Source organism: Hordeum vulgare, chromosome 2H (assembly GCF_904849725.1).
Source record: "Hordeum vulgare subsp. vulgare chromosome 2H, MorexV3_pseudomolecules_assembly, whole genome shotgun sequence".
NCBI classification, from domain to species: Eukaryota; Viridiplantae; Streptophyta; class Magnoliopsida; order Poales; family Poaceae; genus Hordeum; species Hordeum vulgare.
In genome coordinates this window covers 553,860,471-553,884,969 of record NC_058519.1, presented here as the reverse complement: position 1 = coordinate 553,884,969, position 24,499 = coordinate 553,860,471, and the positions used below count along the sequence as shown (strand labels likewise).

The following is a 24,499-nucleotide window of genomic DNA, read 5'->3' as shown; positions in this document are numbered from 1 at the left end:
AAGGAATATGAACATGTTGATATCGTATCCCACCATGGTTAGTTAAGATGGCTATTTCCAGATCTATGCCAAATATGTTCGATCAAATCATTTTTAAGCTGTGTATGTTGTGGACGAGCACGAATAGTAGCTTTTCTACGCATCACGTCGGCGAAACAGAGATTACCACCAACATTCACTTCAGGAGGTAGAGCAAATGAGGCTCCTGAATTCACATTCAAGTCAATATGAACGGTGGCGTGCTCTTTCTCATCTTCAACTATCATATTCTGGAGAATCACACAAGCTAGCATGATTCTTCCAACACTCTTTCTTTGCCATAGTCGTGTAGGCCGGCGAACAATGGTAAAACGTGACTGCAATACCCCGAAAGCACGCTCAACATCCTTCCTTGCCCCTTCTTGGTACTTGGCAAACAACTTATGCTTCTCTCTTTGGGGAAGTGGTATAGTCTTCATGAAAGCTGCCCATTCTGGGTATATACCATCAGCAAGGTAGTAACCAGTGCTATACTCATTTTCATTGACTGAAAATTGAACTTGAGGGGCTTCTCCTTTCAATGCATCAAAAAATAGTGGGGATTGGTTGAGCACATTAAGGTCATTGTTTGACCCAGCAATTCCAAAAAAAGCATGCCAGATACGAAGGTCCTGGGAAGCAACAGCTTCTAGGACCATTGTTGGCACTCCATAATCACCACGAGTAAATTGCCCCCTCCATGCTAAAGGACACTTCTCCCATCGCCAGTGCATGCAATCAATACTACCTAGCATTCCAGGAAAACCACGAGCTTCATTAACCTGAAGCAAACGCTCGACATCCTCTTGTGTGGGGTGTTGTTGTGTCTCTAACTGGACACACGCCTTTGTGTCTCTAATATCTCCTTACGGCCTTCGTTTGCTGCATTCTGAACATCAACAAGCTTGCTAAGCTCATCGTCAAGATCAGTTATACAATCTTGATCCTTTCTTTTTCTTTTTCGCTCGTCTTTCGCTTTCTTTCCACCAGTTGGCCGTTCATCTCGAGCTTCTTCAAGATTGAAATGCTGCCTCACTTCAACGTCAACACTAAACTTCCTCTTGTCCGGCTCCACATCTTCTAGGCGTTCCAAATATGCATCCCATTTTGGTTCCTTTTTTAGCGCCTTCCAACAATGCTCAAACATAAATGGTTCTTTGTGATCTTCCTTATAAGTTTTCAGTGCCTTATCTTTTAAATCCACATCAGATTCGCCACTAGCATACAAAGCATTAGCCTCCTTCCAGCTAGCACAAAACCATGCAACCTTTTTCTTAATTTTTGCAAAGCGGTCCTTCACTTGCTTGACTTCTCTTGCCCTGTTTTTTGGGGTGGTGCTATTGTAGACAGCAGCAACTTCTTTCCAATATTGGTCATTCTTCCTAAAATTTGACTGTATTGGGTCGTTTGAATTATTCAACCAAGCACTGACCTACAATATTATTACAAGAGTTTATTGTTTTGCTAGTAATGTAACACATTCATGGAACCAACACGCAAAGAAAAAACTTACCAATCTACAATCTTCCTGTTCTGTCCATGTCAAGCGTTTTTCAGTCCTTGAACAATCATCACCGTTTGTGACATCACCAACATTGATTGGTTGCCATGAAGTCCCTTGCGCGTGGCTTGATGTGTTCTTAAAGTAACTTAGGAAACCACCTGGTGGGTGAGAATCTAATCCCCTGCTCAAGCAACAGATGATCAAAAAATTAGCTTCTTCTCATCTATTTTACTCGCTACTGTAGGTAATTTGCAAGACCAGAAGAATTATCCTGTACAATAAAGGCATCGTTGTCCGAATCAATACTACAAAACAATCAACAGTACAAAGCTACAGAGATTACTTTCAATACCAATACTATTCATGCGTGCTAGATGCAGTAAGCTAGCAGAAAAGATTGGAGCCAAAATCACGTACCATGCTTGCAGATCGTGGTCCTCAAGATTCTCAGCCGTGGGTGCTGAGCCTCCAATTCCAGCGGGCGGTGTCCACGAGGGGCCTTGCGCCGATGAACTGCCCGCACCTGGCCAATGTACACCGGGGAGCCAACGCAGTGGGGAGGAGGCCGCCATGGACTGTGGTGGCCGTGGTGGTAGCCAGGCGCCGGGTCCGGACATTGATAGTACGGCCGGCGGAGGGACGGGCATAGCGGTTGGTGGCGGGACGAACTGAGCCGTTGGCCATGGAAGCTCCAGAGGAGCCGGTGCACTTGTCCTCTTCGATTGGCCGACCATCTCACGGGTGGCGCCGGCTGCGTGCTTGGCGTCCAGGGTTTTCCGATTTGGGGGCGATTTCGGTGGTGTTGGTGAGGGATTGGCGCGGACGGCTCAATTTCAGGGGAGGGCGGACTCGATTTGGCGCGGAGAGCTCGATTTGGCGCGAAAGATTTAGTGCGGAGGGCGGGGGCGCATGGGATCGAGAGGAAGAACGAAGCGTCGGCCTATCGCCGGCACACGGGCTGCAAGCGGGCTCCTATCCATCGTAGTCTGCGCTAGAGCCGGGCGACAGATCTAGCGCTGGCTTCGCTCTCTCTCCTCGTTTCTTTCTCTTCCAACTAGGATTTTGATGACGTGGCAAGGACTATAGCCGGCTGAATCAGCCTTATTATACTTGCTCTCAGTCAATGTAGAAGACGGAGCACGGTATCCAAGAGGCAGCCTCGCTCCCGTGTGGCTCCACGGCCGCACCGGGGCACCCTAAATCCGGCCGCCTAGGGCCACCCCACTCCCAGCCGGGGCGGCCTCGGTGGCGGTGGGGCCTTTTTGGCGGGGCGGCGGGAGCGTATCTGATGGTTTTTCGCGCTCGCCGGAGAACGGTGCTCCTAGGGCTCTGTGCCCTGGCGTGAGATGGCGTCGGGGCAGCGTGAGGAGGCGTCCATGGCAAGGAGTTGCGTGGGTGCTGCTGTGCAGTGGGGCGAAGGGACTTGGGGGATCGATGCTGGTAGCGCTCGTCTCCAGGTGCACCCAGCGAGATGGTCATGGGGTGGGGGAGTCCGCTGCTCGCTGCTCGCGTGGTGGCCTCGTGCATCTTCGACGTGGCTGTGGTGGCGGGGGCGGCTGGATTTGGTCACATTTGGCCGGATCCATCAGCAGCGTGGGCGCGGATGGTGAGGCGTGGGCGGACGCGCGGGATGGCGAGGCCGATGCGGGTCTGGCGGGCGGCGGGAGTGAGCAGCAACAGTAGTTCGGTCGCGGGGCGGCACGTCGTGGCCAAGACGAGCGGCCAGGCGTTGTCGCGCACGATGGCGCGGCGAGCGCGCGCAGGGCGCTACGAGAGCGTAGATGGGCTCTGGGCAGTGTGGATCTAGCGGAGCCCATGGTAGAGGGGCTTGAGCGGCATGTACAGGGCTCGAGCGGCGGCTTCGGCCGCGAGGGGCGTAGCCTATTTGCGTGGTCTAGCATCGCGTGGACGCCTTTGGGCTGCACAGATCGGAGGCCCACGGCGACAAGGAAGTGCACTCCGGCGGCATGTGATGCGGATCTGGTCCCCGGTGGTCCGTGGTCTCCGCGAGGTGCGGTTGGCTGCGGCGGATCTTGGTGCTTCTTCGTCGATTGACAGCTTCGATGGTGGTGATGTTTGATGGGCTTGCCGGCGCCAATGCGAGATGATGTGTGGCTGAGGTGGTGTTGAGCTGGGTGAAAATCACGTCTTGACCTCGTGTCATGACCAACGATGGCGGCGGCTGTGGCCGTCGTTGACCTTCGTGGAGGCACCGTTGCTTTATTCTCCCACCCTCCTCCGCGGATTTGGCCTTTTAGGCCTCTCCGGGAGAAACCTTGATTTGTGATCGGACGATGGTGGCGCCTTGGTGTCGTATTCCCTATTGAGGGCTTCGCCTTGGGAGCTTGGCATCGACGAGCAGGAGCGGTTGATGGCGGTTGGTGGCGAGTGTGGCATCCAGACTTTGGTGGAAACGATGATGGTGGGAGTGATGTCGGCGATGCGGCAATGGTTGTGGTAGTCGTCTCTTGTACGGCGTGTCCATGGTTTTGCCTTGATTTATTTGTTGCTATGGAGTTGAAAGTGCTGCGACGGGGCCCTGTGGTATACGATGACTGGCTGCAGGTAGCCCGTTCTGGGATCTTCCGTGGCACCAACTGTGCGTGGTTTTGTCCTACAAGTTCTCCGTCAGAGTCTGTGTTGCGTCGTATGTGTCGTGGTTTTGTCACGGCATATGTCCTCGTGTAAGGACTTAGGTGTGAGGCGATCGCAACCATGTGGCGGCTTGAGAGGGGTTGGTCGGAATCGAGAGATGCGAGTTTACCAAGGTCCGGCCCCTCCGATGCAGGTAAAAGCCTACGTCTTGCTTTATGTTTCATTGATGAAGATGATGATCTCAATTACAAGGGTGCAGACCCGCCACCTCTAATCTCGTGGGTGTCTAATCTGTCTATCTCATGATTTGTCTTGTCTAGACCTAAGTTGTGAATCTGTCCTTCTTGGGGCGCCTTACCCCATCTTATATAAGTGGAAGGGATAAGTTTACATGTAGAATCCTACTATGAGTAGGAATAGGACTAGTCTCTCTTGAATCCTAATCCGGATCGTGTTTCCTTTGTGAGGGAGTCTCTCCTCTTCTTGGACCTTCTCTTGTGAGCCAGCTCTCGTGGCCTCTCTATGAGCCGCCTTATGCTAGGGTGTACGTCGGGCCTTGGGCCTTCGTCATTTGTCTGAGTTGCCTGTGGGGTCAAGTATGAGTCGCCCGCCAGGTCACTGCTAAGTCGTCGGTGAGTCGCCAAGTCCTTGGCGGATCATACTTAAAGCCGGGTTACACCGCGGGGTATATCACCGACGGTATGGCCGCAGGGGGTTGAGATTTTGGCATAGATCTTCATGCAGGTTCGCGTGTCCGCTGCACCGAGGGTTGAGTCGACGATCGCCTACAGCGGAGTCGGAGTCGTTTTCTCAGAGTGTAGGGATGACGATGACGCCTCTAGGGGAGGAATGATGACGATGACGCCTGCGTGTTGTCTCACTGAGACCCTTTTTGGAGTGATGTGCGTGGGCCTTTTATGTGTGCCGCTCAATGGTTGTAACGGTTTTCGTCTGATTTTCCATAATTAACTGAAAATTTTGATTTTTGCTCAATTTTCCCTAATTAATCGAGCAACTCTTCTCTTCTTAATGAATGCAATATAACTGTCATTTTGAGAAAAATGTAGAAGACGACGGTTATTTCAGCGACATAACATAGGAGTGTGATGTTGATGATGGCCGACTTTTGGGCGTGGTAACACATAGCGCATGCCTGAGGGCTTGTGTGCTTTATGATGGTGATGGATTGGGTTGATTCAAGAGTGTACACATGGGAGCTTAAAATCAATGGATGCATGGGTGAACTAATTATCTACCATCACGTCATGTTGACGATGAAGCGATAGTTTGATGAAAGACTTCACTCTCTATTAGTAGAGGGGTTACGATGTAAGTGCACAGACAATCTAAGCCTATTTCAACGGGAAAAGTGGGACATGTTGTTCGGGATAGGATCTAGTGCTCCGAGGGATAAGTGAAACTCAGCATGAGTCGCCGATGATCGACGGTTTCCTGTAGTGGGGTTGAGGTGGTGTGGCTTGTTGGCCCAAGATACTCGACCGAGACAATAGAGGCTCAACACGGTGATAACGGTGAGGCGTGCGATAATCATGGTACACGACAGTGGGCCAAAATGCTAACGGTCAGACATGTGGTAAGACTAAGTGTAAATAGGATGATTCAGATGCTGAAGTAGGTTGACGAGTACCACGTACATCCGTACATGTTGGCGACTAGATCTATCAACGTATCATATGAATGAGAGATGACAATGAAGAATTTGCGAAATTGATGAAAATTCTGAATGTCAAAGCTTAAAAAGTACATGGTCGCATTTTTGTGATGTTTAATGCACATGATGAAATACTAATGACAAAAAGATGAGATGAACTTTTGTATCATGGGACGTGTAAAAGACTATGTGAAAAAGAATGAGTCAGCTGTGAATTTGACATAAAGAGCAACAAAGAATTCTTTCAAATTCAGATATGTTGTAAACAATAAGGAGAACGGTGAGTCCAGAAATTTTTATATGCAGGGCCAACCCGGGGGGCAGCAGGACCCGTCCCGGGACCCCAAGATCAAGGCCCCCCTCCAAGGTGTGCGCACGTAGCCAATGGGCCACATCCAACGAGGCTGGTGAGCGACGCAATGATCTTCACACGCAGCGCTTCCGTCGATCACGCATAGACGCAAACCTTCCTACGATCGCCACTTTCCTGATCGATGTGTACCGCGATTTTCCTTCAAAATTCATATCGATGTTCCGTATTTCCCATGAAACAGCTCCTGATCTCGCTCTTCCTGTTTCTGTTGCAAGTAGCGATCGACCAATAGATTTGGGGAAACGTTTACCACCTGTGCGCTGGCGAAACGCTTGAGCCGGTTGCGTGCGACCTGCGCGATCCATCTGGATCTGGCGACCCTACGTCCCTGCTGCTGCTGCCCTTGCTCGTCGCCGTCTGCATCGTCAGTGGCTGCCCCCGTCGACCGTCCGCATCGTCGGTGTCCGCCCTGTTTGCCGCCCGCTTCACCGGTTTCAGCCGCCGCCTGTCGTCCTCGTCGCCTGCTGTCATGGATATATAGGTGTTGAAACCGTTATCTAAAAAAGCTTCAAACGTTGCTGAAAAAAGCTTCAACCATAGACAGAGAAAGCTTCAATCGACTCTGCCTAGCAAGGAAAGCTGCGACCTTAGTTGCATTTTGCTACTACCGGATAACTTTTTTGCTAGATTCATCAAGGTGCACTTGCGACCTAGCGACGGCTGCGGCGAATTTTTTATACAACCGTAGTTGCATTTTGCTACTACCAGCGAACTTTTTTGCTACATTCATCAAGGTAGTGTTGCGACCTCGCGCGACGACGGCAATGATTTTGCTACAACCATGTTTTTGCTGCATCCGTGGTCAAAATTTGCTACATCGCTACTTGTGTTTTTCTATCATCGATGATTTTTGCTGCATGACTCGATATGACAGTCAATAGAGTTTGACCTGACGACTCGCGCACGACCGGCCGAAAGTTTCGGCCGACGCGCCGGCGTAAATTAGTGCCCATAGATTTGTTTTCTCCAAGACCGATGCGATTCCTATTCCCGGGCCGCGGTCATTGGAATCCAACACAAATAGTTGAGCACAAGCGCTAGGGCTTGACGCCGATCCATATTGTGTTACCATCGAGCGTTGTCAAGCGCCAGTCGTCCGACTACCGACGTTGATCAGCCGATCCAGGTACACCATGTTACCGTTCCTCGCCTGAACTAACTAATTTACTTTTGCATACACGCCACATAACTTGCACCATTCCACATATAAATATGGCTTTAGGGTTTATTTACAAGTTCTTTTTTGTTTTTTTGATGAGAGGGTTTATTTACAAGTTTGTTCATACCATTTTATATATTTTTATATTCATTAGAACTCGAATACAATGCGATGACGGCGCTAATCCATGCTTTCTTTGTCTGGATTTGTTAAAGACCGCTTGATTTTTGACATTAAAGTTGGTTAGATTTAACTCATTATAATGATTTATATGCCAAAAAAGTATCATTAGATCTTTTCAATTATATGTATTTTATGATATGTAACACATGGTTTATTTGTCAAATTCTAGGTCAAGAATAGGCTCAAAACTCCAAGGGGACTAATAAACCTAGACAATGAAAGTACCATGTCAAGCACATAGTGCCAAAATTATGAGGACTCATCCTGATCCCAAACTTGTGGATTTCACAAGAGGATCACCCTCACGCAACGGCAAAAGCCATATTATGGTGGCGAATATACAAGTGTAATTGTGGTTATTGTAATTCTCGTATCCATTATCAGTGTTAGAATGTGGATATTAGTCAAGGGGTCCTGAGTTTTAGTTTTGTCCCGGGCCTTCAAATTGTACGACCGGCCTATATGTCGCATCCAATTTTCAAGTTGCTCACCCTAACACAAATCTTGGAAGAAGCTATCAAGATGACAATACGACAGTCTTGTCGGATATGGAGAATTTACTGTCGACGTGTAATGACGTTCGAAAGATACTCGGGGAAATTAAAACACAAAACAGGAGTTGAAACACTAATTTTCTACGTTTGCTTTCAAAGAAAGCACAAAAGTCAACAAATCTTCAGATCCCGATTCCAAGTGTTGTATACTTCTTCATTCCTAAATATAAGTCTTTTTAAAATTTTACGAGATGACTACACATAAAATAAAATAAAAAGTAAATCTATATTCTAAAATATGTGTATGTTAGTATGTATATTCATACGTGGTTTCCCAACCGTTAAAATAGCTTAAATTTAGAAACGGAGTGAGTATTCTTCGTGCCACGGCGTTGAGATTCTCGAGCTTGCCGGCCAGTGCAACGCTGTCTCGAGCTCACGAGCTCCGCCCCGGCCGCAGCATTTTCAGTAATCTCCAATGGATCCGCGGAAGGTACGTGGCTGCGTCGCGTTCCGACCGGGACGTGGGGCTCTCTGACAGACACACGTAGCCTGTGGCACGAGCTGATTCACTGTCGGCACCATGAAAAATACATTAAACTTTGTCGACCTACACTGTTCCTAATTAACTTCCCCAACGTCGCTGCCGTCCCCGCCGGAGCGAGTCTAGCAGGAGCACTTGTTACATAAAAGGGTTGGCTCTGCTCGATCATCTTGGTAGTGAGGTAATTTGATCATGGCCGGGAGCATCCCGTCCGCGCTGTTGCTCCTGCTTAACATGGCGGGTGCGCTGCTCGCCCCCTCTCCCCGCGCTCCCCACAGCCTGCCGGCCTCCGCCGGCGCCGGCGATGACGACGGGGACGTCGACTTCTTCTTCTTCCCTTTCCTGGTGCGCTACAAGAGCGGCCGCGTCGAGCGGTTCGTGGGCACGGACACCGTGCCGGCCTCCGTGGACCCCGCCACCGGCGTGGCCTCCAAGGACGTGGTCATCGACGCCGCCGCGGGGCTGGCCGTCCGCATCTACCTGCCGAGCCCCGGCAACGGCACGAGGAGCGGGCGCGGCGGCAGGCTGCCGCTCGTCGTGTTCTACCACGGCGGCGGGTTCGTCACGGAGTCCGCCTTCTCGCCGACGTACCAGCGGTACCTCAACGCGCTCGTGTCCAAGGCCGGGGCGGTCGTCGTGTCGGTGGACTACCACCTCTCGCCGGAGCACCCCCTCCCGGCGGCCTACGACGACGCGTGGACGGCGCTGACATGGGTGCTCCGGAGCGCGCGGTCCGGGGCGGAGCCCTGGCTGTCGCGCCGCGCCGACCTGACGCGGCTGTTCCTGGCCGGCGACAGCGCCGGGGGCAACATGGCGCACAACATGGCGATGCGCGCCGGCAGGGAGGGCCTGGACGGCGGCGCGGCCGTCCGGGGCATAGCGCTGCTGGACCCGTACTTCTGGGGGAAGCGCCCGGTGCCGTCGGAGACGCGGGACCCGGCGGAGCGGCGGCGGAACGACCGTATATGGAGCTTCGTCTGCGCGGGAAGGTACGGCCTGGACGACCCGGTGGTGAACCCGGTGGCCATGGCGGGAGACGAGTGGCAGCGGCTGGGGTGCGCGCGCGTGCTGGTGACCGTGGCGGGGCTGGACGTGCTGAGCGCCAGGGGACGCGCCTATGTGGAGGCGCTCAGGGCGAGCGGGTGGGGCGGCGAGGTGCGGCTGTACGAGACGCCCGGCGAGTACCACGTCTACTTTCTGTTGAAGCCAGACGGGGAGAAGGCGGCCAAGGAGATGGATGCGGTGGTGGCCTTCATCAACGGCGACCGGTCAGTCGGGAGCACGAAGCCCGAGGGTTCGGCCGAATATACAGAAATTTCTTAAGAACTCTCGCACGACTGGAGGACAGGAGAAGAACAACGAGAAAAGGAAATCCAGTTGCAAGTAAAATTAGCAGGCATACACGGTTAAATTCTCATTGTGATAGTTCATGTTTTGATCTATGGTTCTCGTTTCCATTGTAGGAGTATGAGTTTTTACTTTTATGGAAGGCACTCCGCTTTGCTTTCACTAAATACTTGAGTAGGGATGGCAATTTTATCCATGTATCTGGATACCCGTGGATACCCGATCCGGTTGGGCAAGGGTATAGAGCGCATTTCTGTCCATGGATCCGTGGATATGGATACCTATGAACAGTTGAGTTGGACACGGTTTTAATTTTTGCTCCATGGATATCCGATATCTAGTGGATACCCATATGACAAATAGGCCCCTATGATAGTAACATTAAACTAAGAAAATGTCCAACCCCAACTCATTCGTAGTCAGAGAAGGTCAAAGTATGACCCATGTTTCCTAATCCCCACAACTCCACTAACATAATTACTAAACCTAATCTTAGTTAACAAACGATGATGAGTTAATTTAATCTTTGGGAAGGCTTCATGTTGATTTTTTTGTGCCCATGGAGCTCAAAGTGTGACCCATGTTCCCTAATCCCCCACAACCCCAAGTCAATGGGTTTGGGCATGGCACAGTTTGTGCCCATGGATACTTTGGTGGATGGGCAGAGGGTAGGAATATGGGTCATGGGTTGGATTTGGACCAGCTCCACCCGCTCCAAACCCAACCCATTGCCATCTCTATACTTGAGCGGTCGTATTATTATCCCTATATTGCCCCTTTTCAAACTTAAGCACACTCATGGGTCGCAAGAAGAACAAACGACAAACTGAGCGTCAAAAACTTTCCAGGTTATGAACGCAGTCAGTTACACAGATTTGCCAAGCAAGGGCATAACAACAGATAGACTGCGAATGGTACATGGCATTACTCATAAAACAACATTAAGCATCATAGAAATTTGTAAAACCAAGGCCCAGCCAAGGAGAGTCTCTCCTCTAGAATTAGTTCCGTTGGGCAGGCTACAGAAATCTAACAGTGCTCTGCGTCTAGTTCTCAATTTCTAAATAGAAAATAAGATAATTTAGATCCGGATTTTATACAATGGACGCTTGCGGATGGCATCCAAAACCAGAACAAGAACAGACAACCAGGAGCGCTGATAGCAGGTATCACTGCTTGAAGCGCTGCAAGAACAAAGATTTATTCAGTTAACTGTTGCATTTCCAACAACAGCTACTCCCAATGGACCACATAAAGGTTTGGTTTAACTCACATCATCGGGTCCGCGAGCATCCTTAAATTGCTCCGACACCTCCTCCCTCACTTGTTTAGCTGAAGATACAGAAGCAAAAGTTGTCGGCTTTTTAGCACAAATGAGCCATTAAAATCAAAACCATAGTTTCACATAATGTGATAAACAATGAAACACAAATGTGCATAAATAATATCTTCATACTGTATAGCATCTTCATAACAGGAAAATAAACTAGACTCAATACATAAACTGCAAGTGGTGTAGTATGAATGATATATGACACATTTTCTACCACAAACAAAATGATTTTACATAACATTCAGACAAGATATTCTCAAACCAATAATCACCAAAATTGGTTAAACATTAAATGAGCAACACTCAAGCATTAAGAAATCGGTATAGTGACCCTACCTTTGGTTGAGAGATTCTCCAAAGTCTTGTTGGTCCTCACAGCAAACCTCTGGAAGGCACGGCTGCACAGTAAAAACAAACAGCTTGCTCAGAACAAACAGCACCAGGGCAAGTAAAACAGAAACTAACGGATATCAAGGGAAACACATGGTGTCTAAACAAAGCGGTTAATAATACCCCCGGGTGGTTACTGGACATCAGAGTAAAATATAACAAGATGGCACAAGAATAAGCTCCACCTCATCCAAAGCATAGGAAACAAACTCAGATACCAGCTCAAGGACATCAATCAATCATAATTTTAAAAGAAATGTCTAAAAAATCATTTACAGAGTGAGATTCAGAAGTAAGTCAATCAGCACAGATCCACCAAAGCGGGCACTAAGACTGGGGCGACATATGAAATCATCATCCTCTTGGACATTCATTGCTGACACTAAGGCATGTTTAATACAATGGTTATAAGCAGCAGAAGTTTAAGGCAGATCGGCCAAATGAATTATTGGCTAAGTGCCACACCTCGCATGGATTTGTTCACATACGTAGATATCAGCAACATGCAAGAGAGTTGTACCTAAATAAAGCAGATACAAAAACATCTTACTCAGAAAGAACAGCGACAGGGCAGGTAAAACAGAAACCAAGAACAACGGAAACTGTGGTATCTCAACAAAGCAGATAAAAATATTTCAGAAGGCTGCAAGAGTGTGGTTCCTGATTTAACAAGACGGCACAAGATAAACTCAACAAGCTCCGCCTCATCCAAAGTACAGGGCACAAACTCACACCAACTCGTGATGAGCTAAGGCAATCATAATTTTAAAATAAAAAATCAAAACAATTGATTTACAGAGTCAGATGCAGAAGTATGTCAATCAGCACATATCAGCTAGGAGTGCAAGACTATTTTGTTCAAGTAATCACAGTTTGGTCATCTGAACTATGCACTTGTAATTATCATTCGAGCTTGCAGACCGATAGAAGGAAGTACAAAAACAAATAGAGTTCGGCCTCATTGATAATTATGCTTTCCTGAAGAGAGTTTTCTTTTGAGAGAGAGAGATTCCTGAAGAGAGTTGAGGGACAAGATAATCTATCATTTTAGTTTAATCATCGGCCACACAAACAAACAAAAGGGCAAACAAAGAACATAATGTGATAGCAGGACTAAGAATTTGGGTAGTCAGCAAGGCAAACAAATGTCAGTTACCACGAACAAGACCAAATATCAATCTTCACCATCCTTCATGGCAATTCTGACAATTTTCTTGAACAGCGGCAAAAGAGAAAGTGTTCATTCTCCAGAAAAGAGGTGTGTCCAAGGTCATCAGATAGGGGCAAAATACTCCCTCCGTCTCATAATATAAGACGTTTTAAAAAGCTACCATAGCTTGCAAAAGCGTCATATATTGTGGGACGAAGGGAATACTATTTTTGTTCTAATAAGGGACAACAAAACCATAAATATACGTCAGACAAAATTAAGACATAATATACCAAAAACCTAGTGCAAATGCTACATGTACACTCAGTCCATTAGATGTTCTTTGAATCGTCTTATCATTCCCGCAAGAATCATTAAGGTCTGCTAGAACACATCTTCATTGTCATGAAAAATCAAATTGATTACCAGCTCATAATCGTCAAACAAGAGAAAGGACACAAACACATACACTAACTGTTCGGCAAACAGGGAATGAAACACAACACACAAATGTAATGCAAATGTTGCATAACAACTCAGTCCCTTAGATGTTCTTTGAACTGTGCAATCATTTCCGCAAGAATCATTACAGGTCTGTAAGAACTCAATCACTGCTACCATGAATACATCGTTTCAATGAAACCATTAAACAAAATGAGCCAATCAAAGCAAATAGCTCTAGCAACAGAATTCACATGACACCTCAACTGGACCCCATTGGTTTAATTCAATATAGGGGAAACTATCCACCAGAATCCAGATGGCCATTCCATATGAAGCTAACAAATTTCTAAAGAAACAAAATTGAGGATGAATCCAGATGCCCTTGCTTCTTGGGAAATCTCTATGCCGACTCAGTCCCTTAGATGTTCTTTGAATCAAGCGATCATGCTCGCAAGAACCATTACAGGTCTGCAAATGCTCACACCATCGCTTTCAACTTGTGGGATTTGGGAGATTTCAGACCAAAGTAAAAAAAAATTAACCTTTTTCCTAACATGATTTAAACCCAAATCCCAAAAATATGAACAGACCGCACGCATCCTAGAAAAAATCACTACCGGTAGCATGTACGTATGTATGAGCTGTGCTGCACCATGCGTCATGGGGAAACCCTACGAGGGCAGATGAACTGGCAAGCCCAAGATACAACGAGATGATGTGGCTTCAAGGGAACGAATCCGCTGGGAACCGACCGGGGAGCCGATCCTCCCAAGGATCAGATGACGAAGCGCTACCAATCCGCATGACATCAATCAAACCAAATCAACGACGAAACCCTCGCGAGAGGACGACGGGTAGATCTAACCTAAGTTCTGGGGGGAGGGGTGGAGGGAAGGGGGAGGCAAGCATACTTGTTTGCGAGGCCCTCCACGAGGAACTCGTTGACGACGTAGCTCAGCGCCCTGCTGAAGATGCCGCCGCCGGCCATGGCGGAATTGTGGAGCGGGGAAACTTCGCGAAGGGGGCGGAGGCAGGCGACTGGTCAATTGGAACGGCGATGTGATGCCACACTCGTAAGAATGGCAATTTTAACCAAACAAGGTGCCAAATGGGCCGTTCCTGGCGTGTTAACCCAATTGCCCACTTGCCCGGTCTTTTTTTCTTTTTTAGCATATAGTATAATCGAAGTCGTTCACATACATAAGCGTACACTCACCCCTATAAACGCACGCACGCACATCCTATCTCTATGAGCACCTTCGAAAGATTAAGCCGGCACATCATCTTGAGATTGACGAAGTCGTCACTAACGCCTTCGTTGTTAACGGAAACGTCTCCTCCCACTGAAAGCACATCGTCGGAAGACCTGGAATAAATTCAGGAAAATGCAAGCACCAACGTCAAGTCTCGGACTTAAACTCTTATAGACAGGGGATACCACAGTCCTCCTAACCATCCAACCATGGATTGGTTTGTCTTATCCGGTCCTTCTGGGTCTACCCCACGTGTTTATGATGGGCACGCCTATATCTCGCCATCACCTAGTCTGCCTTGAGAGTAACTAGTTAAGGAGTACTTTCTTAAAAGCCTTTTAACCATCACTTTCTATGTCGTCACTCAGCGCGTTTTCAACCGACACCACATGTCATGTTTAGAACGTTTCATTTAGATTTTTTATTTTTTCGCACGCGTTTTTGGTTTTTTAGATTGGAGTTTTGCAGGGTTTTTTGGTGTTCCAGTTTTTCACCGGTCTTTCTTAGCTTTTGAACGAAAAAAAAATCAATTATTATTGCATGAAAAAATGTGTTTTCTGTTTTTTTTTCTCGCGAGCGGCACGGGTTTGTTTTCGCGTGAGACACGATTTCGCATGCGCTCTCACGTAAAAACACGTGTTTTCTGGTTTTTTCGTGGGAGTCATGATTTTGCTTCCGTGAGAGGCACGGTTTTGTCTTCGCAAGAGCCTCTCAGAAAGGGAAAAACGTGTTTTCCATTTTTTTCCTGCAAGAGGCACGGTCGTGCCTCTTGGAAACGAAAAAAATGCGTTTTTTTATTTTTCTGTTGTGAGAGACACGGTTTTTTCGTGAAAAAAAGTTTCATCAAAACCTATCACACATGGGATCTAGTTTTGAAGATTTTGATGAAAGAAACCAACGGTAAAAACGGTTCAAGATTTGGACGCATGGTTTAGGAGATAAATATGTTTTGAAAATACGAATATATGAAAAAGGGAAACCTCCTAGGTTATGATAAGTGTCACGCATGCAGTGCATCACTTGTCGCAACCTTGAGAGGTGGGTGTGGTCTTTCAAAGATATACTCTTCGGTTAATGATTTTGGTCTGGCTTCGGACTCGCTGAAGGGGCGAGCGAGCTGGCCGTCCACGAGCGCTGGAGGCTGCTATTTCTTGAGTTTGCGTTGGTTTTTCCTTGAAGAGGGAAGTGTTGGAAATATGCCCTAGAGGCAATAATAAAGTGATTATTGTTATATTTCCTAGTTCATGATAATTGTTTATTATTCATGCTATAATTGTATTAACCGGAAACCTTAATACATGTGTGAATAAGTAGACCACAATATGCCCCTAGTGAGCCTCTAGTTGGCTAGCTCGTTGATCAATAGATGGTCATGGTTTCCTGATCATGGACATTGGATGTCATTGATAACGGGATCACATAATTAGGAGAATGATATGATGGACAAGACCCAATCCTAAGCATATCACAAGATCATGTAGTTCGTGTGCTAAAGCTTTTCTAAGGTCAAGTATCATTTCCTTAGACCATGAGATTGTGCAAATCCCGAATACCGCAAGAGTGCTTTGGGTGTATCAAACGTCACAACGTAGCTGGGTGTTTATAAAGGTGCACTAAAGGTATCTTCGAAAGTGTCTGTTGGGTTGGTACGAATCGAGACTGGTATAAACGCACGCACGCACACCCTATCTCTATGAGCACCTTCGAAAGATTAAACCGACACATCATCTTGAGATTGACGAAGTCGTCACTAACGCCTTCGTTATTAACGGAAACGTCTCCTCCCACTGAAAGCACATCGTCGGAAGACCTGGAATAAATTCAGGAAAATGCAAGCACCAACGTCAAGTCTCGGACTTAAACTCTTATAGACAGGAGATACCACAGTCCTCCTAACCATCCAACCATGGATTGGTTTGTCTTACCCGATCCTTCTGGGTCTACCCCACGTGTTTATGATGGGCACGCCTATATCTCGCCATCACCTAGTCTGCCTTGAGAGTAACTAGTTAAGGAGTACTTTCTTAAAAGCCTTTTAACCATCACTTTCTATGTCGTCACTCAGCGCGTTTTCAACCGACACCACATGTCATGTTTAGAACGTTTCATTTAGATTTTTTATTTTTTCGCACGCGTTTTTGGTTTTTTAGATTGGAGTTTTGCAGGGTTTTTTGGTGTTCCGGTTTTTCACCGGTCTTTCTTAGCTTTTGAACGAAAAAAAATCAATTATTATTGCATGAAAAAATGTGTTTTCTGTTTTTTTTCTCGCGAGTGGCACGGGTTTGTTTTCGCGTGAGACACGATTTCGCACGCGCTCTCACGTAAAAACATGTGTTTTCTGGTTTTTTCGTGGGAGTCATGATTTTGCTTCCGTGAGAGGCACGGTTTTGTCTTCGCAAGAGCCTCTCAGAAAGGGAAAAACGCGTTTTCCATTTTTTTCCTGCAAGAGGCACGGTCGTGCCTCTTGAAAACGAAAAAAATGCGTTTTTTTATTTTTCTGTTGTGAGAGACACGGTTTTTTCGTGAAAAAAAGTTTCATCAAAACCTATCACACATGGGATCTAGTTTTGAAGATTTTGATGGAAGAAACCAACGGTAAAAACGGTTCAAGATTTGGACGCATGGTTTAGGAGATAAATATGTTTTGAAAATACGAATATATGAAAAAGGGAAACCTCCTAGGTTATGATAAGTGTCACGCATGCAGTGCATCACTTGTCGCAACCTTGAGAGGTGGGTGTGGTCTTTCAAAGATATACTCTTCGGTTAATGATTTTGGTCTGGCTTCGGACTCGCTGAAGGGGCGAGCGAGCTGGCCATCCACGAGCGCTGGAGGCTGCTATTTCTTGAGTTTGCGTTGGTTTTCCCTTGAAGAGGGAAGTGTTGGAAATATGCCCTAGAGGCAATAATAAAGTGATTATTGTTATATTTCCTAGTTCATGATAATTGTTTATTATTCATACTATAATTGTATTAACCGGAAACCTTAATACATGTGTGAATAAGTAGACCACAATATGCCCCTAGTGAGCCTCTAGTTGGCTAGCTCGTTGATCAATAGATGGTCATGGTTTCCTGATCATGGACATTGGATGTCATTGATAACGGGATCACATAATTAGGAGAATGATGTGATGGACAAGACCCAATCCTAAGCATATCACAAGATCATGTAGTTCGTGTGCTAAAGCTTTTCTAATGTCAAGTATCATTTCCTTAGACCATGAGATTGTGCAAATCCCGGATACCGCAGGAGTGCTTTGGGTGTATCAAACGTCACAACGTAGCTGGGTGTTTATAAAGGTGCACTAAAGGTATCTCCGAAAGTGTCTGTTGGGTTGGTACGAATCGAGATTGGGATTTTTCACTTCGTGTGACAGAGAGGTATCTCTGGGCCCACTCGGTAATGCATCATCATACTGAGCTGGATGTGACTACGGAGTTAGCCACGGGGTGATGTGTTACGGAACGAGTAAAGAGACTTGCCGGTAGCGAGATTGAACAAGGTATAGGGATACCGACGATCGAATCTCGGGCAAGTGTCATACCGGTAGACAAAGGGAATTGCATGCGACATTGATTGAATCCCCGACATGGTGGCTCATCCGATGAGATCATCGTGGAACATGTGGGAGCCAACATGGGTATCCAGATCCCGTTGTTGGTTATTGACCTAAGATGTGTCTCGATCATGTTTGCATGGTTCCTGAACCCGTAGGGTCTACATACTTAAGGTTCGATGACGCTAGAGTTGTAATGGGAATAGTATGTGGTTACCGAAGGATGTTCGGAGTCCCGCATGAGATCCCGGACATCACGAGGAGTTCCTAAATGGTTCAGAGGTAAAGATTCATATATAGGATGTGGAGATTTGATCGCCGGAAATGTTTGGGAAATCGTCGATATTGTACCGGGACCACCGGAAGGGTTCCGGGGGTCCACCAGGAGGGGCCACAAGCCCCAAAGAGCCACGTGGGCCAAAAGTGGATGGGAACCAGCCCCTAGATGAGCTGGTGCACCACCCACCTTGGCCCAAGGCACATAGGGCAACAAACCTTAGGGCGTGGTGGCTGCCTTGGGTGGCAAGCCACCCCCTAGGGTGTCACCCCTTCTCCTCTTGGTCGCCACACCACCTAGGGGAAACCCTAGGGTGGCCGGCCCTCCTCCTCCTACTACTATATATATTGGAGGGTTTGGGAGGGCTGCACACACGTGAAACACCACCTCTCGACGCAGCCCTACCTCTCCCTCTTCTCCTCCTCCACGGTGCTTGGCGAAGCCCTGCCGGAGAACTGCATAGCTCCACCGCCACCACACCGTCGTGCTGCCGGAGCTCTCCCTCAACTTCTCCTCTCTCCTTGCTGGATCAAGGTGAAGGAGATGTAACCGGACTGCACGTGTGTTGAACGCGGAGGCACCGTTGTTCGGTGCTTAGATCGGAATCTTCCGCGATCTGAATCGCTACGAGTATGACTCCATCAACCACGTTCGTAGTAACGCTTCCGCTTAGCGGTCTTCAAAGGTATGAAGATGCTCTACCCATTGCTTGTTGCTAGTTTCTCCTAGATAGATCTTGGTGTGACGTAGGAAAATTTTGAATTACTACTACGTTCCCAATAGTGGCATCCGAGCCAGGTTCTATGCGCAGATTCTATGCACGAGTAGAACACAAAAGTTGTGGGCGATGATTTTGTCAATTGCTTGTCGTTACTAGTCCAATATTTTTTCGGCGGTATTGTAGATGAAGTGGCCCCGACCGACTTTACAAGTACGCTTACGTGAGACTCGTTCCACCGCCTGACATGCACTTGGTGCATAAGGTGGCTAGCGGGTGTTTGTCTCTCCCACTTTAGTCGAATTGGATTTGATGAAAAGGGTCCTTATGAAGGGTAAATAACATTGGCATATCAACGTTGTGGATGTCACGTAAGTAAGAAGCGTTCTTGCTAGAAACCTGAATCAGCCACGTAAAACTTGCAACAACAATTAGAGGACGTCTAACTTGTTTTTGCAGGGTATGCTATGTGATGTGATATGGCCAAAAGGATGTGATGTTACATATGTGGTGTATGAGATTGATCATGTTCTTGTAATAGGATTCACGACTTGCATGTCGATGAGTATGACAACCGGCAGGAGCCATAGGAGTTGTCTTAATTTATTGTATGAGATGCAACGCCCTGTGATTACTTTACTTTATTGCTAACCGTTAGCCATAGTAGTAGAAGTAATAGTTGGCGAGACGACTTCACGGAGACACAATGATGAAGATCATGATGATGGAGATCATGGTGTCATGCCGGTGACAATGATGATCATGTCGTGCCCCGAAGATGGAGATCAAAGGAGCAAGATGATATTGGCCATATCATGTCACTATATGATTTGCATGTGATGTTTATCATGTTTTTCATCTTATTGCTTAGAACGACAGTAGAAAAGATAAGATGATCTCTCATTAAATTTCGAGATAAGTATTTCCCTAAGTGTGCACCGTTGCAAAGGGTCGTTGTTTCGAAGCACCATGTGATGATCGGGTGTGATAGATTCTAACTTCGCATACAATGGGTGTAAGCCAGATTTACACACACAAAACACTTAGGATGACTTGACGAGCCTAGCATGTACAAACATGGCCTCGGAATACGAGAGACCGAAAGGTCGAACATGAGTCGTATGGATGATACGATCAGCATGGAGATGCTCACCATTGATGACTAGTCCATCTCACGTGATGATCGGACACGGGCTAGTCGACGTGGATCATGTATCACTTGGATGACTAGAGGGATGTCTATCTAAGTGGTAGTTCATTAAATAATTTGATTAGATGAACTTAATTATCATGAACTTAGTCTAAAATTGGTCTTTACAATCTATATTGTAGATCCAATGGCCAACTCACATGTCCCATTCAATTTCAACGCGTTCCTAGAGAAAACTAAGCTGAAAAATGCTGGTAGCAACTATGCGGACTCGGCTCGTAATTTGAAGCTCATCCTCATGGATTCCAAGAAGGCATTGTTGGAAATATGCCCTAGAATAAATTAGTTATTGTTATATTTCTTTGTTCATGATAACCGTTTATTATCCATGCTATAATTGTATTGATTGGAAACACAATACTTGTGTGGATACATAGACAAAACACTGTCCCTAGTAAGCCTCTAGTTGACTAGCTCGTTGATCAAAGATGGTCAAGGTTTCCTGACCATAGGCAAGTGTTGTCACTTGATAACGGGATCACATCATTAGGAGAATCATGTGATGGAATAGACCCAAACTAATAGACGTAGCATGTTGATCATGTCATTTTGTTGCTACTGCTTTCTGCGTGTCAAGTATTTATTCCTATGACCATGAGATCATATAACTCACTGACACCGGAGGAATGCTTTGTGTGTATCAAACGTCACAACGTAACTGGGTGACTATAGAGATGCTCTACAGGTATCTCCGAAGGTGTCCGTTGAGTTAGTATGGATCAAGACTGGGATTTGTCACTCCGTGTGACGGAGAGGTATCTCGGCGCCCACTCGGTAATACAACATCACACACAAGCCTTGCAAGCAATGTGACTTAGTGTAAGTTGCGGGATCTTGTATTACGGAACGAGTAAAGAGACTTGCCGGTAAACGAGACTGAAATAGGTATGCGGATAGTGACGATCGAATCTCGGGCAAGTAACATACCGAAGGACAAAGGGAATGACATATGGGATTATATGAATCCTTGGCACTGAGGTTCAAACAATAAGATCTTCGTAGAATATGTAGGATCCAATATGGGCATCCAGGTCCCACTATTGGATATTGACCGAGGAGTCCCTCGGGTCATGTCTACATAGTTCTCGAACCCGCAGGGTTTGCACACTTAAGGTTCGACGTTGTGTTTATGCGTATTTGAGTTATATGGTTGGTTACCGAATGTTGTTCGGAGTCCCGGATGAGACCACAGACGTCGCGAGGGTTTCCGGAATGGTCCGGAAACGAAGATTGATATATAGTATGACCTCATTTGATTACCGGAAGGTTTTCGGAGTTACGGGGGATGTACCGGGAATGACGAATGGGTTCCGGGAGTTCACCGGGGGGGGCAGCCCACCCCAGGGAAGCCCATAGGCCTTAGGGGTGCCGCACCAGCCCTTAGTGGGCTGGTGGGCAAGCCCAAAGAGGCTCCTGCGCAGGAGATAATAAAATCAAAGAGAAAAGAAAAAAGGGGAAGTGGGAAGGAAGGGAAGGACTCCACCTTCCAATCCTACTTGGACTAGGATTGGAGGAGGAATCCTCCTCCCCCCCATCGGCCGAACCCCTTGTGGCCTCTTGAGCCCCAAGGCAAGGCTCCTCCCCTCCCACCTATATATACGGAGGTTTTAGGGCTGATTTGAGACAATTTTTCCACGACAGCCCGACCACATACCTCCACGGTTTTTCCTCTAGATCGCGTTTCTGCGGAGCTCGGGCGGAGCCCTGCTGAGATTAGATCACCACCAACCTTCGGAGCACCGTCACGCTGCCGGAGAACTCATCTACCTCTCCATCTCTCTTGCGGGATCAAGAAGGCCGAGATCATCGTCGAGTTGTACATGTGCTGAACGCGGAGGTGCCGTCCGTTCGGCACTAGATCAGAGCGGATCGTGGGACGGATAGCGGGACGGTCCGTGGGACGGTTCACGGAGCGGATCGAGGGACGTGAGGACGTTCCACTACATCAACCACGTTTATTAACGCTTCTGCTGTGGGATCTACAAAGGTACGTAGATCGGAAACCCCTCTCGTAGATGGACATCACCATGATAGGTCTTCGTGCGCGTAGGAAATTTTTTGTTTCCCATGCGACGTTCCCCAACAGTGGCATCATGAGCTAGGTTCATGCGTAGATGTTATCTCGTGTAGAACACAAAAGTTTTTGTGGGCGGTGATGTGCGATTTTCTGCCCTCCTTAGTCTTTTCTTGATTCCGCGGTATTGTTGGATCGAAGCGGCTCGGACCGACATTACTCGTACGCTTACGAGAGACTGGTTTCATCGCTACGAGTAACTCCGTTGCTCAAAGATGACTGGCGAGTGTCGGTTTCTCCAACTTTAGTTGAATCGGATTTGACCGAGGAGGTCCTTGGATGAGGTTAAATAGCAATTCATATATCTCTGTTGTGGTGTTTGCGTAAGTAAGATGCGATCCTACTAGATACCCATGGTCACCACGTAAAACATGCAACAACAATTAGAGGACGTCTAACTTGTTTTTGCAGGGTATGCTTGTGATATGATATGGCCAACGATGTGATGTGATATATTGGATGTATGAGATGATCATGTTGTAATAGTTAATATCAACTTGCACGTCGATGGTACGGCAACCGGCAGGAGCCATAGGGTTGTCTTTAAACTAACGTTTGTGCTTGCAGATGCGTTTACTATATTGCTAGGACGTAGCTTTAGTAGTAATAGCATGAGTAGCACGACAACCCCGATGGCGACATGTTGATGGAGATCATGATGGTGGAGATCATGGTGTGGTGCCAGTGACAAGAAGATCGTGCCGGTGCTTTGGTGATGGAAATCAAGAAGCACATGATGATGGCCATATCATGTCACTTATGAATTGCATGTGATGTTAATCCTTTATGCACCTTATTATGCTTAAAACGACGGTAGCATTATGAAGTGATCTCTCACTAAAATTTCAAGCTCAAATTGTGTTCTCCTCGACTGTGCACCGTTGCGACAGTTCGTCGTTTCGAGACACCACGTGATGATCGGGTGTGATAGACTCAACGTTCACATACAACGGGTGCAAAACAGTTGCACACGCGGAACACTCGGGTTAAGCTTGACGAGCCTAGCATGTGCAGACATGGCCTCGGAACACATGAGACCGAAAGGTCGAGCATGAATCGTATAGTTGATATGATTAGCATAGAGATGCTTACCACTGAAACTACTCTCGACTCACGTGATGATCGGACTTGAGATAGTGGATTTTGATCACGTACCACTCAAATGACTAGAGAGATGTACTTTTTGAGTGGGAGTTCTTAAGTAATATGATTAATTGAACTAATTGTCATGAACATAGTCTAATGGTCTTTGCGAATTATGATGCAGCTTGCGCTATAGCTCTACTGTTTTTATATGTTCCTAGAGAAAATTTAGTTGAAAGTTAATAGTAGCAAACTTTGCGGACTAAGTCTATAAAACTGAGGATTGTCCCCGTTGCTGCGTAGAAGGCTTATGTCCTTAATGCACCACTCAGTGTGCTGCACCTCGAGCGTCGTCTGTGGATGTTGTGAACATCCGACATACACGTTTCTCATGACTACGCGATAGTTCAGTGCAAAATACTTAATGGCTTAGAAGCAAGGCGCCGAAGAAGTTTTGAAATGTCACGGAACATAAGAGATGTTCTAAAGAGATGAAATTGTGATTTCATGATTGTGCCATTGTTAAGAGGTATGAGACCTCCGACAAGATTCTTTGTCCATGAAGTAAAGGAGAAAAGCTCAATCATTGAGCGTGTACTCAGATTGCCTGAGTACGACAATCGCTTGAATCAAGTGGGAGTTAATCTTCCAGATGAGATAGTGATGGTTCTCCAAAGTCACTGCCACCAAGCTGTGAGAGCTTCGTGATGAACTATAAACATATCAAAGGTAGATACAATGATCCTTGAGCAATTCACGATGTTTGACATTGCGAAAGTAGAAATCAAGAAGGAGCATCAATAGTTGATGGTTAGTAAAACCACTAAGTTTCAAGAGAGGCAAGGGCTAGAAGGGATACTTCCTGAAACGGTAAAACAGTTGCTGCACTAATGAAGAGACCCAAGATTAAACCCAAACCCAAGACTAAGTGCTTCTGTTATGAGGGGAACGGTCACTGAGGCAGAGCTACCCTATATGCTTTGTAGATAAGAAGGCTGGCAAAGTCGAAAGAAGTATATTTGATATACATGATGTTGATGTGTACTTTACTAGTACTCCTAGTAGCGCGAGGGTATTGGATACCGGTTTGGTTGCTAAGTGATTAGTAACACGAAATG

The 24,499-nt window shown here is 46.8% G+C and overlaps 2 protein-coding genes and 5 non-coding genes across 7 annotated transcripts; 1 reads left to right on the top strand and 6 right to left on the bottom strand.

Moving 5' to 3' along the window:
- The first annotated feature begins 8,562 nt into the window (after positions 1-8,562).
- On the top strand, positions 8,563-10,056 carry LOC123427204 (probable carboxylesterase 12). Its single transcript, XM_045111195.1, has one exon. The coding sequence runs from the start codon at positions 8,735-8,737 to the stop codon at positions 9,863-9,865; it is 1,131 nt and encodes a 376-aa protein (XP_044967130.1). The 5' UTR covers positions 8,563-8,734; the 3' UTR covers positions 9,866-10,056.
- A 736-nt stretch (positions 10,057-10,792) lies between these two features.
- LOC123427203 lies at positions 10,793-14,299 on the bottom strand. The gene is made up of 4 exons (XM_045111194.1): positions 14,118-14,299; positions 11,559-11,620; positions 11,163-11,221; positions 10,793-11,073 (listed from the first exon to the last, which is right to left on the bottom strand). Exons 1-4 carry the CDS (start codon positions 14,192-14,194, stop codon positions 11,059-11,061), a joined length of 213 nt encoding a protein of 70 aa, XP_044967129.1. The 5' UTR covers positions 14,195-14,299; the 3' UTR covers positions 10,793-11,058.
- LOC123433840 lies at positions 11,890-11,974 on the bottom strand. The gene has a single exon (XR_006625144.1). It is a non-coding gene; the product is annotated as a small nucleolar RNA U31b (small nucleolar RNA).
- Positions 12,434-12,528, bottom strand: LOC123433729. Its single transcript, XR_006625056.1, has one exon. It is a non-coding gene; the product is annotated as a small nucleolar RNA snR60/Z15/Z230/Z193/J17 (small nucleolar RNA).
- Positions 13,081-13,167, bottom strand: LOC123433680. Its single transcript, XR_006625009.1, has one exon. It is a non-coding gene; the product is annotated as a small nucleolar RNA SNORD25 (small nucleolar RNA).
- LOC123433678 lies at positions 13,293-13,381 on the bottom strand. The gene has a single exon (XR_006625007.1). It is a non-coding gene; the product is annotated as a small nucleolar RNA SNORD25 (small nucleolar RNA).
- Positions 13,611-13,697, bottom strand: LOC123433679. Its single transcript, XR_006625008.1, has one exon. It is a non-coding gene; the product is annotated as a small nucleolar RNA SNORD25 (small nucleolar RNA).
- Positions 14,300-24,499: the final 10,200 nt, after the last annotated feature.